General features: G+C 41.0%; 1 protein-coding gene across 3 annotated transcripts in view; it reads right to left on the reverse strand.

Moving 5' to 3' along the window:
• Positions 1-18,968, reverse strand: part of AOAH (acyloxyacyl hydrolase) — a 168,451-nt gene that overhangs the window by 36,915 nt on the left and 112,568 nt on the right. For all 3 annotated transcript variants that reach the window (XM_042922170.1, XM_042922186.1, XM_042922177.1), the window contains exon 14: positions 13,666-13,748. In XM_042922170.1, the coding sequence (XP_042778104.1) occupies positions 13,666-13,748 (83 nt within the window). The remainder of the gene's footprint in view (positions 1-13,665; positions 13,749-18,968) is intronic.

Raw genomic sequence — 18,968 nt, forward strand, 5'->3', positions numbered from 1 at the left:
GAAGCTTAACCGACTGAACCACCCAGGAACCCCTCATTCATTGCATTTTAAATGAGGAATTGTGGGGGCTCCTGGGTGGCTTAGTCGGTTAAGTGTCTGACTTCAGCTCAGGTCACGATTTCACGGTCCGTGAGTTCGAGCCCCACATCGGGCTCTGGGCTGATGGCTCAGAGCCTGGAGCCTGCTTCCGATTCTGTGTCTCCCTCTCTCTCTGCCCCTCCTCCATTCATGCTCTGTCTCTCTCTGTCTCAAAAATAAATAAACATTAAAAAAAAATTAAAAAAAATAAATGAGGAATTGTGCATTGCAAGGAGAGAAGAAGGGTTTCACATAATCTCAGCATTGGTTGTTCTCCCATAAATAAATTTCAGTGTACATTTCCACTGCTGGATCAGTGTTGACCATAGCAGCAATTCCTTCATATTCTGGGCATTCAGATCAACTGGTAAGATGCTTTTCATGGTCTTCTAAATGAGCTTGTAACTTTCTGTGCCTGGCCCAGAGCGGAAGTGCTCTGTCTCAAATTCTTCATGGGAAAAGATGAAGTTTATTTAAATACAACAGGTCTTCAGAAATTAATGCATTAATTTGACAGCACTTATGGACTACTTCCTGTGTGCCAGACATTGCAGTAGATGCTGGGGACACATCAGTAAGTAGAACAGATACGGTCCCTATTTTTATGAAGTTTATAGTTCTGAGGCAAATAATGAACATAAAGTGTGAGGATTCAGAGAAGCCCTGAAGAAGTGTTAAGCTGTGCACTGAAAGAAAACTAGGTGTTTCCTTTCTTGATGTTCGAAGACAATAACTTGTTAATTAATTTCTGATAAAATATTTGATGCTTTTTTATACATGATGCAGAAAGAAATCCCAAGTTTAAGGCCATTTTGTTATAACTGTCTGAATAGGACAAGGGAAGATCCAGGTTTCAAGTTCTAAAGCTTATATAATTTGGGGAATCCTCTTTAAGGAAAAGGACACAAAACAGAAAAATGAGACCTGACATAAAGGGAAGCCAAAGTGGGAAGAGAGAAGGGTCTGAACCAATTGTGGTTAGATATCTTAAGTTGGAAAATTTTACAAATTCATATGGTCGCCAAGCTTGGGAGGCCCTCAAGCTAGAATATCATTAGCTTCATAACTCTGCCTCTTGATGCTCCTTAAAGGTCATGTGTGAAGTCTTGGGGCATCAGTGCCAGGTGGGACCTCCAAGAGCATATGATCAGGCAGCCCACTTTCCAGATGAGGCCCAGGGGCAGAAAGAGACTTGCTCAAGGTCCTACAGCTGGTAAGTGGTAATCCATTTCAGATGTCAATTTAACAATACACATTAGTAATGATTGAACTAGATCATTTTAGTTCCTATATGAGAATATGTGAGTTATATTATTCGTTCTTCTATGAGACCCTGTCGCTGCCAGGAGACCCCTTTCCTACTTCCTGAGTGAGAACTGAAGGTTTTTTTCTCTGTGCCTCTGTCCACGTCCGGGTTTTGGGGAGTCTTGAGACTAGGTCAGGAGATATCAGAAGACAATAAAATGCTAACCTCACTGCCGGTTTGGTGGTACTCATTCTGGTCTTCTTCTTCAATCGACCTGCTACTATTTACTTTTCAGAGTCTTCTAGCACCTGCTCCATACTTTCTGACAAGGCTTTAGAGCACCTTTCAGGGGGGCAGGCTGGGTGGAGCGTACTTACTCTATTGTACCCAGAACCAGAAACCTAAGAAGTGTTATAGAAAGTATAAAATGTTCATGGAAAATGTGCTATCATACACAGACATAAAGTAAATCTAATAATGTTTTTTAACTTTCATTAGATTTTAAATAATGCAGATTTTGCTCGTATTTTTATAATTGAAGCATTTTGAAGAGTATGATGTATATAAATCCAGTTAAAAAATCAGCCATAAGAAATTTAAATTCCTTCTTTTCTCTAAAAATGTTGCTTGCAATGAGTAGAAACATTCAGACTAATACATTGACCTTGAGCTCAAAATAGTAGGCACTTAATAATTGTTGTGACAGTTTCTGCTGGTGTTTCTACTACTGAAAATGCTTTCAAATTCACAAGTGTGGTTCTGAATTTCTGTGACAAGCTAGATAAATGATTCCCCAAAACATATATTTTTTAAAAGAATATAATAGCCTTCCCAGAATGGCTCTGATCTCCCTCATAGTCTCATAACTTGACACAGCTTCACAAGCATCCCTCAGCCACGCTGAACTTCTCTCATCCTCTTTCTCAAAGATATTTTGCCCTTGGAGCCTCTTTGCACTGAGTCACCATCTCCCTCTGCTTTTTGGATTCCTATTTTTTTTTCCTGCAGGGAAGTCTGCTCAAACGTACCTTCTCTGTGAAGTTTTCCTCTCCTTCTCCAGGCAGAGGTAAATATCTCTCACCTCCAGAGACCTCAACCTACCTCTATTTTAGTGTCATTTCAGAAGAACACTGATTGTCTCCTTATTTGTCTCTCTTTTCCGTGTAGTTATGATCTCCTTGAAGGCAGGGGCTTTGTCTTGTCCATCTTTCTATTTCTAGCACCTATTACAATATCGAAGAGGAAACAGAGGGAGTAGTGGGGGCAAAATCAACTGGAAAATGAGAGGATGGGAAGTAAGAGAAGACCAAAGGTAAAAGGCACATGCCAGCATGCTTCAGAGCTGATAAAAAAACATGGCAAATTCATTTAAGCTATCAACACAAGTAGCAGGGAGCTTTCCCCACAATGTCCTTTATCTCAAACCCTAAACAAAAGAGATCTACTGAGGGGCCCCTGGGTGGCTTAGTCTGACTCTTGATTTCAGGTCATGATCTCACAGTTCATGGTTTTGAGCCCCATGTTGGACTCTGTGCTGACAGCACAGAGCCTGCTTGGGATTCTCTCTCTCCCTCTCTCTTTCTTGCTGACCCTCCCCCACGTGCACACTCTCTCTCAAAATAAATGTTTAAACATTTAAAAAAAGGGGGGATCTATTGAAAGGAGACCCCCTAGGACTTCAGCAACCTTTGCCATTGACAATTACATAAAAAAGTAGAAGATATTTGCTTCTGAATTTGCCTTCTGTAGGTGGGCAGATTCAAGAGGTACAGGATGGAAATCTTGACCTAACAGAAGAAATGAAAACTCATTCTCTTCACATTATAATCATTGTCAGGTGCCCTGCTTCTATCTAGATGAGTTGCATGGAACAAGGAGAAGCCAGGCAGGGCTGAGTAGATAAGTGCTAAGAAATAGTTCCACTTGTATCAGAATGTCTCCACTGTTTGAAACAGGAACCCTCTTGCACTGTTGGTGGGAATGCAAATTGGTGCAGCCGCTCTGGAAAGCAGTGTGGAGGTTCCTCAGAAAATTAAAAATAGACCTACCCTATGACCCAGCAATAGCACTGCTAGGAATTTATCCAAGGGATACAGGAGTACTGATGCATAGGGGCACCTGTACCCCAATGTTTATAGCGGCACTCTCAACAATAGCCAAATTATGGAAAGAGCCTAAATGTCCATCAACTGATGAATGGATAAAGAAATTGTGGTTTATATACACAATGGAATATTACGTGGCAATGAGAAAAAATGAAATATGGCCTTTTGTAGCAACATGGATGGAACTGGAGAGTGTGATGCTAAGTGAAATAAGCCATACAGAGAAAGACAGATACCATATGGTTTCACTCTTATGTGGATCCTGAGAAACATAACAGAAACCCATGGGGGAGGGGAAGGAAAAAAAAAAAAAAAAAAAAAAAAAAGAGGTTAGAGTGGGAGAGAGCCAAAGCATTAGAGACTGTTAAAAACTGAGAACAAACTGAGGGTTGATGGGGGGTGGGAGGGAGGGCAGGGAGGGAGGGCAGGGTGGGTGATGGGTATTGAGGAGGGCACCTTTTGGGATGAGCACTGGGTGTTGTATGGAAACCAATTTGACAGTAAATTTCATATATTAAAAAAAAAAAAAAAAAAAAGAATGTCTCCACTGTTTAATGATTCTTTGAGATTGAAAGCCTTGAAAATATTAAAAATGGGAATAAATCCTGCTAACATAAGGAGGGAAATGTGCCCCTCTATACAAAGTGTATCAAATTGAAATGTTTTTAACTCAAAAGTTTCTATTAAAATCAAACAGTGTATCTTGGAGATACGTTTGGTCCTTAGGATGAATAGGAAGTTTTGATACCTTGCAGGCATTGAGCATATCTGCATTTACCTTTTAGATCAAGCAACTCAAAAACTGGTATTAAAACCCGGCTTTTTTTTTTTTTTTTTTTTTTTTTTTGCTGTGAGCACACTGGATCATGGCTCCCAAATAGAAACATCCCAGTTGTTTTGTTATAAACAATTTCTCTCATTGCCTCCCAACATTCTGGGTTGAGATTAAAAACTTGACCCAGTGGTTGGGTTTACTAAATACTTACTGAGGGCCTACTTCTGCTTGGCAAGATAATTTCTTTGCTTCTCTCCTGTGCTCTGTGGCTTTTAAAAAATTGTTTTAAAATTTCCATTTTAAAATCATTTCCAAGAAGTTAACATAATTTTCAAAGGTTGAAATAGTTTACAAAAGTTGCAAAAATAGAACAAAGCATTTGCACATATCTTTTATCCAAACTCCCTGAAAGTGAACATCTTTCACAGTCATGGTACAGTTATCAAGATCAGGAAATTCAATATTGTTGTCATATCTATAGGCCTATTTAAATTTCACTGATTGTCCCACTCATGGGTCAGTCCAACTCAGACCCCACACTTTCTGGGTCAGTCCAACTCAGGATCACATATTGTATTTAGTTTTATGTCAGCCCAGTCTCCTTTAACCTGGGCTAATTCTTCAAAGTTTTATGACCTTGACACTTTGGAAGGGTACTGACCAATTATTTTATAGAATGCCCTTCAATTTGGGTTTGTCTTATGTTTCCTCCTAATTAAATTCAGGTTGTGCATTTTTGTCAAGAATACAATAGCAAGTGTTCAGACAGCTAGTTAAAGCCACAAAATCTGTTTTGTTAGAGAATAGAGATCATGGTGGGGGGAAGTGATAATAAAAATAATATGTTCTTGTATGTGTAACTGAATTCAGCTCTACCTGGATTAATACTCATTTCTAGTTTGTTTCTTCATCCTTCTTTTACTTTTTTTTCTTACCTCTCCCTTTCTGAGAGGACCACTTTTGATAAAGAGGGAAGGCTAACAGAGTGCTGGGTCAAGGTATCTAATTCTGATGTTCAGCTGCCTCTGGGCAGGTATGGGTCATCTTGACAGTGTGACAGTGAAGTGAAGATAGTGGCTTTAGAAGCCAGAATCTGAAAGAGGGACAGCATGGCATGGTTGGGAGCAGGCATAGACACTCTCTGACATGGCTTGTACGAGACAGACACGGGTTTACACTCCACCACTGATTTTGGGTGAGTTATTAAACTTATCTAAGCCCCAGTTTTCTCACCTGTAAAATAGGGTTGCTTTGTGGATTAAATGGGGATAAAGTATGCAAAGTACTTAGCAGAGTGTCTGAGTGAGAGAAGGTACATTTTATGAACTAAATATTTGTGTCCCTCCAAAATTCATATGTTGGAACCTAATTCCCATCATCATGGTATTTGGAGGTGGGACCTTTGAGAAGTAATTAGGTCCAAAGGATGGAGTTCTCATGAATCAAATCTGTGCCCTTTAAGAAGAGGCAGAAAGCTAGGGTGCTTTCTTTCTGCCATGTCACAAGAGGATACAAGGAGAAGTCAGCAGTTTGCAACCCGGGAGGGGGCTCTCACCCAGAACTCCCCCTGCTAGCACTCTGATCTTGAACTTCCAGCCTCTAAAACTGTGAGAAATAAGTTTCTGTCATTTATAAGATAGTCTAGGTTTGTTGTTGTTGTTGTTAAAGCAGTCTGAACTAAGCCTGCAGTACTTAATATCAGCTAAAATCTATAAAAGTAGTAATAACAATAGCAACCTCAAAACCTCTCCAGCTAAATCCACCCATCCTGCTAATGGATGCTCCTGGGGAATCATGCCCTGACCAATGGTCCCTCCTAGATGGTATTCCCCAGGTAGAACACATGATTAGCTGGCCAGGGCCCGAAAAGACATCGATGTATTCTTTCTGGCTTGGAGCAAGGCCTGAATGGTGGTGTGTCTGTGTCCAAGGCAAGCTCCTTCCACAGTTCTTTTGCTTGTTGAGGAAGCAAGCTGCTTTCTGACAAGTCTCTGCAAGTCTAACAGCAGGATGGATGGTTCTCTCATGTTCACTCTTATTAGAACATCCCCCAGAAGCATCTTCTCTCCTTCTGCTTCTCACCCCGGGCCTGGTCACCTTGTAGGAGCTCTTCCCACTTTTGACTTGTTGTACATTGAAGTCCTACTTTTACTTGCACAGTCCCTGGCCACTTAAGACTTGGGAGGGGGTCCGAAGCCTCAAATGGCCACAAGGGCCAGGTAGCTAAGCCCATAGTCCACCTGAAGGGCAGGCCACTACTCAGCTCCAACCAATCGTTGCCAGGCAGGGGTGTGGCTGTGTTGCCAGATTTTCATAGATAGATAAAAATGGTATTTTTATGCAAGAGCTCTTGAGTTTTAAATATGAGCAACAAATCAGATTAAAAACAAAACACTTAAACATGGAGTGACCCTGAAGATTGCTGGTCTAAAACAGTCTGATTTAGAATTTCAGAGTCATGGAGCTTGGATGGAAGTTGAGATTATCTGGTTAAAACCCTTTATTTTACACAGAGGGAAACTGAGGCTCAGAACAGGGAGGGACTCATGGAGGCTATGGAGCCAGCCAGTGAGAGGTCAGGACCTGAATGTGGTCATGCATCCGTTAATGGTTAGTCTTTTTTATCCTTTGTGCCTATTACAGCAGCTGGTGCTCAAAAACACCAGCAGACTTAATATCAGCATGGAGATGAGTTTAGGGTTCGCCTCTCCCCTCACTTTTCACTGGAGAGCAACAGGAATGAGTTGTACTGTGCTGCGGTGCATGAATGAGGTGATTTGCTTTGCCAGTAATCTTGTGGGGTTCAACTCAGAGCAGTGATTTGTAGAAGAAACAGTTGAGCGGCCATCAGGAGGGAGCACAGAGCTGAGCTCATAGCCGTCATGGACACGTAGTACCCTGCTCTCTTCTTCCTCCCTCTCCCCTCCCTCTGCTTCTGCTCCTCACCCCTCTGCTTCCCGCCACCTCCCGCTTAGCCTTCCCAGCACATTACCATGTAGATGGCCTGAATATAAATTTCATATGCTGCCCTGAATTTTGCCCCTTTACCCTAGTTTCTCTGGTCTGCCAGATTCTCTCCCATTCTCTAGATGGTTTAATGCAAGCTGAAAGAAGGGAACCAGCAAGTTCTTGGAGTGGGGGAGGGGCAGTGGAGTTCAAGCTCAAATCCGGTTTGCAGCAAAAGGATTGAGGTGGGGTCAGGTAGGTAAGGCTGTGACACATGCTCTGTGGCAGCATGTTAAAATTCTCCAAGTTTTGGGGAGCCCGGGTGGCTGAATCGGTTAAGCAACTGACTTCGGCTCGGGTCATGATCTCACGGTGCGTGGGTTTGAGCCCCACGTGGGGGCTCTGTGCTGACAGCTCAGAGCCTGGAGCCTGCTTCAGATTCTGTGTTTCCCTCTCTCTGTTCCTCCCCTGCTCGTTCTCTGTCTCTCTGTCTCTCAAAAATAAATAAAAACGCTAAAAAAATTAAAAAAAAAATTCTCCAAGTTTCTTATCTATATACTTCCAGCTGGTCCCCTGCTCCCACTTCTGGCGTGTGGGGGAGCACATGCGTGCACAGAGAGGGGTGGCCTCACACTGTGTGGGAGATCAGGCCTGGAAAACAGAATTCCTGTAAGCACTTTTGACTTTCTGAAAACAAAAGGACTCCAAATAGGGGTTTACACTAAGGTTTTGCTAAACCTGCAGAATCAAAGTGAGGAAGGCTACCAGTGACAAAAGACATTCCAGGCTAGTAAAGTCCCTTGGGAAACTGTGGAGATGCTACGCGTGGCCCAGGAACGGGTAGGTCAGAGTGCCCACCTCTGTAGGCTGTGTGCTGTGGCCATGGGGGCTCAGGGGCTGGGATCTGTGTGTCTTTTAAAGCATATGAGTCTTGTTTACTTTAGAAGTGGATGACTTGTGAATTTTTATTTACTTAAAAACACATGTTGAATACTCCTTTAACATTTGTTTCTCTTCTACCTTTTATTTTAAAAATGAAGTGCCAATCGTGGCTTTTGCCCACTGTGGAGGTATTCAGGTTGGCAAAGGATTACTGTGTGTGCTTTTCTTCTCTTCAAAGGCTAAATGTAACTCCTGAGAGTTATTCAAGTTTATAAGAAAAAAAGTGCGTTGGCTTGACTTTTCCCTACTACGTGCAGCAGAGGCTGAGCTCAGTGCTAGAGTACAAATATGGTTCCCTCGGGGCTCATGCTCACTGTTGCACTGGAAAGTTCCACTTGAAGCAGCTTCAAGCCGAATAAAGGGTGACCAGAGGCAGCAACAGAGGACTTGTGTAAGGTGGCAGGAGTTTGGCTCTGCTGGACGTGTGAATGGGAGCAGTGAGATCAGGCAAGGACAGTGAGGGCTGAAATAAAAGCTAGCATTCATTGACTCTTTACTGAGCATGAGGCTTTGAGGCCCAATGCCAAGGTCTCCAAACGTGGAACATGCAGCATGGGTATGAGAGGTAGTTTGGGGGTCCATGTTTGCCTCACTGGACTCTCAGATGGATATTGATTGGCATCCACATTTATAGGTCTAGCCTCTGAGAGGTGATCATCTTTGAAAACCTTCATCTGCTCCTCCACCTTCTAGAATATTCTTGGGCTCCCAGCTCAACCAGTCAAAGCTTGTTTTCCAGACTCTACTACCCCACAGCTTCCATCCTTTGCCCCACCCATCCTTACTGCCCCATACTGTAGCTCTCACTTCCCTCCACTTCTATCCTGCCTTTGTCCTACTTTCCTCCAGCCTTGCAAGGGGAGCCCTAGCCCGCTGCCCAGGATGCACCCATTCCCCAGGGCTCCCTTGAAGTCCTGCCCATTTCTCCTCTGTTCCTGGCCCCAGCTCCCCTCAGTCACTCTCAGACCTGCTGTCCAGCAGGCTCCAATCATTTCCCATTCTTATCCCTTGCTCAGCCTTTTCCTCCCAGAGGAAGAGCCCTCTTTTTCTGTGAGATTCTCCTGGTCCAGCCAGCCGCCCCTCACCCATGACCCTGCCCACTGCTGTCTTGAGGGGCCTGTAGACCCAACCCCAGATATCCCCTTGTTCTGTCCTTACACTCGGTGAGCAACAGGCTTTCCCATCATGGACGTTCATCTTTTAAATGTATTTTTGTGTTTTCAAATCTACTTTTTTTTTTTTTTTAAGAAACAATGTACATTGAAAAAGTGACTGATTTTTTAAAATGCTGAGGAAATAATAGGACAGGTGGTAGGTGGAGTTTGCAATGATGATGGACATTTAGAAAGCACTGTGTTTTTCCCATTCAACCTTAAATAGCCCTGTGAAGTTCAAGTATGTCCTGTTATTATCCCCACTGTGCAAAGTGGGCCCCATCTGGGTTTTGTGATGAATTCTGCATGTCATGTGATGTAGTTTAAAAATTGGCTTTATTGGAGAAGGGGCAAACATACAAGGCAAGGCTTGTTCCCCGAACCCCATCACTCACTGACTTTGGGCGCAGCCTTTCCCTCCGCAAAATAGGGTGAAGGCAACCTACTGGGGCTAGCTTGTTGTCTAGGCAACCCAGAGTGAGATCCCGGGTCAACTTTGGCAATTGTGTGCATTGAACCATGACCCACATTCTATATAGATGCAGAAACAGGCCAGGGAAATTAAACTATTTGTCTAAGTCACACACCAATTCCAGCGCCTAAATTCAAAACCAGTCTACTAGTTTACACGGCAAGGAAATGAGATGATTTTAGGAAGCAACAAGAGTGGGATAGCTCTGCTGTTTGTTCTCTGGGAATCGCTTTGCATCTCTGAGAAGTGAGGTGACATTCTGTGAGGACCCAGCCAACCACAAGGTGTACTGACCCTTTCCCTGTCCCTATGCGGCCCCGCCCCGCAGGTCCTCTGGGCAAGCTGGGAGCTGTAGGAGTTTGCTGCAAATCTCCTTTGCCCATTGTAAAGATTTAGCTGGAAGCTTGCTGGGCAATCAGTACCCAACTTAAAGATGACTTTGGCATTGTACATCTTAAAATGCTTTATAATCACTGGCAATGGTTCATGGTAGAGGTAACTCTAGACATTTTCCAGGTCTTGTTCAGAAACATCAAGATGAAACTAAGAGCTGTTTCTTTAATTCTTACTACACAGTTTTTAAGAAAGTCTTTAATATTCCATTCAACTCTTTCTTCTCTTTCTCCTTTCTCCCTCTCTCTCCACCGCCCGCCCCCTCGCTGGTTCTAAAAAATAAGTGTAGCCATAAATATGCAGGGCGTAGAAGGCTGACTTTTCCTATATCCAATAAAAACCCTGGGGAGTAATTGAAATAACTTGGCACAGCTAGTCAGGTTACATTCTGCATAATAGCAAAGAAAACCCATAGTGAGGAAAAGCTGCAGTAAATAGGAAGAAAGGCTGGAAGTAAAACCAGAACATTAAATAATGAGTAATTATGAGGGACTAAAACAATAACAACAGCAGCAATAAAAACCCTTGTAGAATTCCATCCTTAGAAAAATAGTCAAGGAGCATCTTCAAAGAAGTTATACTAGACAAAGTCTACATTTTAGGCATTTCTAAGGACTGCAAATTTAAAGAAAAGGAAGGAAATAAGCTCTCCCCTCACTTACACTCTGGCACCTATTTATTAGACTTAACTCTGACAGAAGGCACAGGTTTTGATCCCATTTTGACATGCCTGTTTTTTTTTTTCATGATTAGGCTTCTCTCCCATCTCTTTTTCCCTGTTTTATCTATCTTCACAATCTGAATTTTAAAGGAATGCTGTCAAGACAGCATACCACAAAAGGAGAAACATCTACTACAAATTGTACTTTGTATTTTTGGAGCATCTTACTTTGGTCTTTTTGATTTTACAAAAGATCACTGCATTCATTGTGGGTAGAAAGTAATGTTGAGTTGTCAAGTCTGGGGCTTGGGAGAGAGGGAAATGCTGGCATTGTAGGCACAGGCAGCGTGCAGCTTAGAGTCCTATTGCTTGTTCCTGTCCTAACCTGACCCCCTCAGCTATGGGATCCCAGGCAAGCCCTTCACGGTTCCTGTACTCACTTTCTTCTAGGTTTGGTTTTTTTTTTTTTTTTTTTTTTTAAGTTTATTTCTGTACAAACATAAAATCTTTAGGAAACAGAAAAGTATATATAAAAAAAAGATCATCCATAATTGATCAAACATAATGATTTTGGTATATTTTCTATGATCTTCATATGTGAAGCTAGTTTTTTCTCTTATTTAAAAAAAAATATAGTAGGGGTGCCTGGGTGGCTCAGTGGGTTAAGCATCCGACTTCAGCTCAGGTCATGATCTCACGGTCTGTGGGTTTGAGCCCTGTGTTGGTCTCTGTGCTGACAGCTCAGAGCCTGGAGCCTGCTTCAGATTCTGTCTCTCCCTCTCTCTCTGCCCCTCCCCTGCTTGCAGTCTGCCTCTCTCCCTCTCAAAAATAAATAAACATTAAAAAAATGAAAACAATAAATAATACACTATAAATTAAACTATACCATCCAACTTCGTATCCCGATTTTTCTTTTGGCAGTGTTTTGTCTTTCTAAATAAAAATATATGGCCTCTTCACCATCATTTTCTAGAGTGCATGATATTGAGCACAGGTGTTTTTGTTCTTTGTGTTTTATTATACATTGACAGAGAGCTTTTGACAGCTTTGGGGCTGTTTGTTTAGCTCACTAAAGGAAAAGAGAAAGTGCAAGGGGCTGATATTCACTTTGTGTATATGATGATTCATAGCCAGGTTCAATTCTAACTTTCCACTACATTGTCCATTGTGTTCATCTGCAGAGAGGTGAGGCCAAGCTCTTTCTGTAGATCATCTTAGATCACAGACCAGTGACTGTGGTATCTTTGTTGGTGTCTGAGTGTGGTGTAACAATCTGGCTACAGATCCCAGCCCTGCAACCTTCTCTGTGATCCCAGGCCATGTTCTTGGTCTCTGTATGTCTCTGTTTTCTCAGCTGTAACAGTGTGGATATCTATCATTAGAATTCCTCAATTCTGAGAAATACATTTTAGCACATTTGACATTGGGTTGAGTCCTGCAATCAATGTGTAAACTGTAATTCTTCCTTCCTTTTTCCTCCCTCAACACCCCCTTGAGCTATTATAATCAGTGGTATCATAGAACTGAAGAAATATACTGATACTTGCCTTACAGTTTGTTGAAAAAAAAAAAGCTGAAATATTATACGTAAAGTATTCTTAGCACTTGGTAAGAGAGTAATAAATAGCAACTGTTATTTCATTAGTAAGAAAACTTATATTGTTCTTAGGCTAGCAGAACATTTATTCTGTGTAGAATACGTATGATAAGACATACATTATTTGCTGCTCATATATTTGGTTAAAACTTGTACTGCCCGGAAAAAGCCTTAGCAATCTTGTGAATTAGAAATGGCACAGGGATGGCAAATAGGTTTAACTTTACGTGCCAAGTCTAACCTGTTGATGGTGATTGTCAGATGTGCTGTATTGTAGGAATTGCTGAGGCAGAATCTGGGTGTAGCAGAGAGGAGCGCCAAGGTTGACTAGTGACATCTTAGGAAGATGGAGTGGCAACACCCACCCTAAGTGTCTGCCATCTCTACATCACGGTGTCACAAAACATTACTTGGCAATTCATTTGGCATTAGCCAGGCATTGGTTCATCAGTCAGGAGTTTCACTGAAATCCTGTGGCAATGGACTGTCTCTGGGTCCAAGGTGGGAGCTGAGAACCATGTAGGTGAGAGGCAAGGACACTGATGTCCTGGGAAACATGGGAAACTGATGGAGACCTGCAAGTCTCCACAACACTCTGAAAATACATTCATTTTCTTAATGGCTTTGGGGATTTCAGATATAAACACTTAGCCATTTATCTTAAAACTCCAATCTCAGGGGTGCCTGGATGGCTCAGTCCGCTAAGTGACTGACTTCAGCTCAGGTCAGGATCTTGCGGTTTGCGAGTTGAAGCCCTGCGTCGGGCTCTGTGCTGACAGCTCAGAGCCTGGAGCCTGCTTTGGATTCTGTGTCTCCATCTCTCTCTCTGCCCTTCCCGCACTCATGCTCTGTCTCTCTGTCTGTCTGTCTCTTTCTCTCTCTCAAAAATGAATAAACATTAAATAAAAAAACTCCAAATCCCAGTAGAAATGTGGGAGAATTTGCATCACAAGGAAGGGCAGAGCCTTTGCAATGATCTTGATTTTACTCAGCCCTTGTTCTGCTAAGGCTTGCTTAAGTCTTGCCTCCTGAGCCTTGAATGCCCTGCCTTTCTAGAACTATGCTTGTGGATGACTGACCTGCTCCCTTGCCTTGGTGTACATCCTCACCACATCTTTTTCTTTCTCTCCTCTGCTGTAGGTAAGATGCTGTATTTGAAGGGCCCTGGTGCTGGAAAGGGAGACTGTTCATTTTATTAGGTGGCCCTTGTTTTCTAACTCAGCTTTTGTGGAACTTATGAAATAAAATCAATCAGTAAAGGCACACTGCTGAAGGCTTCGATGGAAAGCTACGTACCATTTCTTGAAATATTCTGGTAGTCTCTGTGATTGCAGTGGTTTCTTTTCCGTAAGCGAAGGTAAATAGATTTTTCTTTAATTCTGAAACAAATTACAAAGGTGTATATCAGGACAAATACAAAGGTGTATATCAGGACATTCACACAAGTTCAAAAACCTTGATTTTATTATGATTTTTCAAAATGGATGGTTCAAATGAACTCAGAAGATCAAATCTTTGCACACATGTTTTCTCTAAACTGTCAGTACATTATTAAGAGTTGTGGGGTGCCTGGGTGTCTCAGTCGGTGACAGCTCAGAACTGGAGACCGCTTTGGATTTTGTGCCTCCTTCTCTCTCTGCTCCTCCCCAACTAACGCTTTGTCTCTCTCTCACTCAAAAATAAATAGACATTAAGAAAATTAAAAAAAAGAGTTGCTACAAATAACAGTCCTATAAAATGGTTTGCATCAATGTAGTAAGACTAAACTTTTTCACTTTTGTGAAGTTCTCCAGAGTCATCCCTTTCTAATCTTTTTACCAAGAGCTACTATAAGTTGCTTGAGCAAAGGTCATCTTGACAACTGTGTCCATTTTTAAATTTTATTAGGTTTTTAAAAATTTAATTCCAGTAGAGTTAACATACAGTGTTATATTAGTTTCAGGTGTGCAAGATAGTGATTCAGTGATTCCTATACATTGTTCAGCGATTTTGAACCTGACCTTCTTCCCTTTCTTCTTTTGGTTGCTATGAGGCCGTGGCACACACTCTTGTTGTCCTTCAGATCTAGCTCTCCCCTTCATTTTAATAGAAGTTTTAGTAGGACATGATAATGTCACAGTGATGACTGCTTTACTCAGCTTCCCTTACAGCCGCAATTGGCCACCTCACTAATTTCTGGACGATCAGATAGAAGGAGAAGTATCCAATTTCTGGGAATATTTCTTAGGAAACAATTGGCAAGTGCCCCTTGTTCCTTCTTTATCTTCTTTCTCCATTTTGGTGCCCGGAGTGATCCCATCTTGGACTATGGGGGTATCTCCTACATTGGGAAGGCAGAGGGGTGAGCTGCAAGAACCCCGAATCCTTGAGAACCAGTGGAATTGAGCTCTCACACTAGAGCTGGATTCCACATTTCTGAAATTTTACGTGTGAGAGAAATAAACTAAAATATTATTTTATTTTAACCACCCATATATTGAGTTTCTTTGTTTACTTGTAGCTAAATCTAATACTAATGGACACAGAGTTTAGAGACAAATTTGTGACCAGTATCAGCTTATAACTGCATGTATTTTAAGTCGTTTTCTTGGCTTCTCTTTGTCCCATCCTTGATTTTCTATCTTCTCTTGCCAAGGTTTAATTTAAGTGTAATTTAATGTTATATCCTTTATACTTTTATAGGCTTCCCTAAAATCTTTTTTGAAACAAGACCAGGTATAGACTAATGAATGATAATTAAACTCAGAAGTACTTGATTACTCCTCAAATGTTTGTATCTTCTCTTTATTATAATAACTTCATATCTCACAACCTTACATAAATCATCATTTATTTTTAAGTGTTATGTGAGCCTCACTTATTATATTTTAGTGCTTGCCAACTGTCTCAGTGTTTCATAAAGGTAAACATGTATCAGGTTGGGAACTTGGGATGCACTGAAGGAGTATTCATTTCGAAGCCTGAGAAAATTAATGATAACATTTTTTGATAGACGAGCAAGTTGTATGAGCAATATTTAAGTATGGGATTTTTACTTTGTGGTAGAATTTTTAGGCGAATGATTTATTTTATTTTTAAAAATCAAAGCTACCCATGCAAATAATTTTAAAAAGCCAAAGTTGTTTTACTTGAGTGATGTTTAATGGGCCCTACTATGTTCCAGAGACTGCTCTAGGCACCTGGGTCATACTGGTAAATGAAGACGATGAAGACCACTGCCCTGTATTGTTGAAATTCTATCAGGAAAAAAACAGTAAGAATCCTGAATGAACAAATTAGAGAGGATGCTAGAAGGCGGTAAGTGCTATGAAAAAAAGGAGGCAGAAGAAATAGGGTTAGAGCGGTCAGAGCAAGGCTCAATGAAATGGTGAACGTAAGCAAAGACAGTTAAACTATTTATGTCTATAAAGCTTAGAGTGATTAACAGCAATCCCACACTCCCCTACCCTCCCCATTTCTCCATTCCCAGAGGCTACTAATTTCAGCCTTAACTGACTCTTTGGGTATATTCTTTCTTATCTCTAAATAACATACTTTCAAGTCCACTTCTTGATTTGTAGTCTATTTACTTCCCACCATAGAGCAGGGGGTTTGGCTATTCACAATTGATGTATGATTGCTTTCTCTTTCCTTCTAAATTCTTTTATTTCCCTGGAGTTAATAGTTGCCTTTTGTTTGTATGCTTAATTTTCTAAGTATTTATCATCAATTTACCCTCAAATTTTTTACAGTTGTTTGATCACTTTTGAATATACTCTAATGGATAATTTATTCATTTTATCTTGCAGAAATCTCTCCTGAAACCTCTGAACCTGCTTCCTCTGGACTTGCTTCCCTCTCACCCTGGTGCTCAGTAGATATCCTGAGAGCCCCCATCTTCATCATCCTGGAGATTGTCTTCACTTCTTCCCAGCTTAGTAGATCTATTTTCTAGAAGACCACATTTTTATTGTTTCTGATGGAGAATATTTTAAAGTAATGTTTGAAGGATGTGGGGAAAGTAACTTATTTTTTTTTATCATTTGTATATCTAAAAATGTTTCTATGTTTTGAGTTGGTGAGGTATAATGTGGGCCCAGAAACAGCTTACACCGTAAGTATAAACATAAATAAGGTAAAAAAAAATTAAAAACATATATAAGGTTAATAAGACTTGTTGGGGAGAAACTTCAAGTTCCACTTGGTCTCTGAACACTCATTATCTTATACAAAGGTCTTTAAAATTTTTTTTTAATGTTTATTTTTGAGAGAGAGTGGCGGGGGGGAGTATAAGTGGGGGAGGGGCAGAGAGAGACAGAGACACAGAATCCGAAGCAGTTTTCAGGCTCTGAGCTGGCAGCACAGACCCCGATGTGGGACTTGAACTCACAAACTGCAAGATCATGACCTGAGCTGAAGTTGGACATTCAACAGACTGAGCCACCTAGGTGCCCCTAGAAAGGTCTTTTAAACAGGACATAGCTAGACTAGATATATCAAGGACAGCCTACATATTTTTAGGGAAAGAGGGTTCTGGTGTTTGTAAGTCACTATTTAACAATAATAGTAGATTTATGGTATAGGAGATTATCTGTTAAATAGGAGGAGTCCCAAACATGATGAATCATCTTCTTGCTAGGGAATCAATAGGAAGAAGGAAATAAACCTCTGAGACCATCAGAGTTTGTCTCTCATTGACTGGTGTGGTAGATTAAAGATGGCCTCATTATCTTTGACACCCTTACCCTTAAATCTTGGCTGTTAAATGACTTTTTGACCAGCGGGGTACATTAGAAGTGATTCTATGCCAATTATGGCCCCATTTTTAAGATTCCTGGCAACTTTGTTCTCTTGAAGCCCTGATTCACCATGTAAGAAGTCTGACTATCCTGCTGGAAACCATGTCAAAAGATCCTTCAATGGAAATAACCAAAATGTCTTTCAAAAGGTGAATGGGTAAACAAAATGTGGTGTATCCATACAATGGACTATTATTCAGCAGTAAAAAGAAAAGAGCTATCAAGTCATGAAAAGACATGGAGGAAGCTTAAATGCATATTGCTGAAAGAAGCCAATATGAAAAGGCTATATTCTGTATGATTCCAACTAGGTGGCACTCTGGAAAAAGGCAAAACCATAGACACTGTAAAAGATAAGTGGTTTCTAGGGATTTGGGGAGAGACAGGAGGGATTAATAAATGGAGCACAGAGGTTTTTGTGGGTAGGGGCAGTGATACTGATATATGATACTGTAATGGTGGATACATGCCATTATGCATTTGGCAAAACCCATGCAAGGTTCAACATAAAGAATACACCCTTAGGTAAACTGTAGACTTTAGTTAAGAATAATATATAAATATTGGCTCTTCATTGATAACCACACTAATGTACCACATTAATGCAAGATGTTGATAATAGGCAAAATTGAGGAGGAGATGACAGAGTATATAGGAACTCTGTACCTTCTGCTCAATTTTTCTGGATATCTAAAACTGCCCAAAAATTAAAGCCTTTTTTTAAAGTCTCTATCTGGAAAGGAAACAGGACCCAATATTCTACAACAAACCCAATATTCTAACTCTCCTTCTCAAGCCTCAGTTATGTGAGTCAAGTCATATCTGACCCTTTAACCCAACCACTAGGTAGATACCATCAAGTAACCATGGTCAATATCACATGGAGAGGAAGAATTGGCCAGCCACACTCTTCCTGAATTCCTGATACCCTATACTGTGAGAGGTAATGAAAATGGTTGTTGTTCTAAGCCACTAAAGTTTGGAGTGTTTTGTTACACAACAATAGTTAACCAGAACAGATGGTTATAGAATTCTAGGTTAAAATCATTTTCCCTCAGAAGTTTGAAGCTATCAGTTCATTGGCTCCCAGCCTCCCAGTGTTGTTGTCTGAAGCTGCTCTGTGCCTCCATCCTTTGAAAACCTGCAGTAGCATCTGTTCAAGAATTCTGAAATGTTGTGATGATAGGCTTGGGGTGGCTCTATTTGCATTCACAGTGTTAGTCACCCAGGGACCTTTTCAACCTGGAAATTCACATGTGTCAGTTCTGAGAGACGTTCTTGAATTATTTCATTGATGATTTCTTCCTTTCTTTTTTTCCTTAGAACGCTTATTATTTGTATATTGGGTCAGCTGGGCAGGTCTTCTAATTTTCCTAGCTTTTCTGCCCTATTTTCCATCTCTTTGTCTTTTGTTCTATTTTCTGGAGGATCTCTTCAATTTCATCTTTAATCCTTTTATGAAAACTATCTTATGCCACTAGCATAACTTCCAAGTGATATTTTTTGTTTTTTGAATATTTCTTTAATTTTAGTGTAACATTCTTGTTACACGAATGAAATATCTTTTCTTATCTTTTTGGAGATACTAATTCTAGTTATTACTGTAAAATTTTTTTTTAAATGTTTATTGATTTTTGACAGAGAGAGAGAGACAGAACATGAGTGGGGGAGGGGCAGAGAGAGAGGAGACACAGAATCTGAAGCAGGCTCCAGGCTCTGAGCTGTCAGCACACAACCCAACGTGGGGCTTGAACCCACAGACCGCGAGATCATGACCTGAGCCAAAGTCAGATGCTTAACTGACTGAGCCACCCAGGTGCC

Source organism: Panthera leo, chromosome A2 (assembly GCF_018350215.1).
Source record: "Panthera leo isolate Ple1 chromosome A2, P.leo_Ple1_pat1.1, whole genome shotgun sequence".
NCBI lineage: Eukaryota > Metazoa > Chordata > Mammalia > Carnivora > Felidae > Panthera > Panthera leo.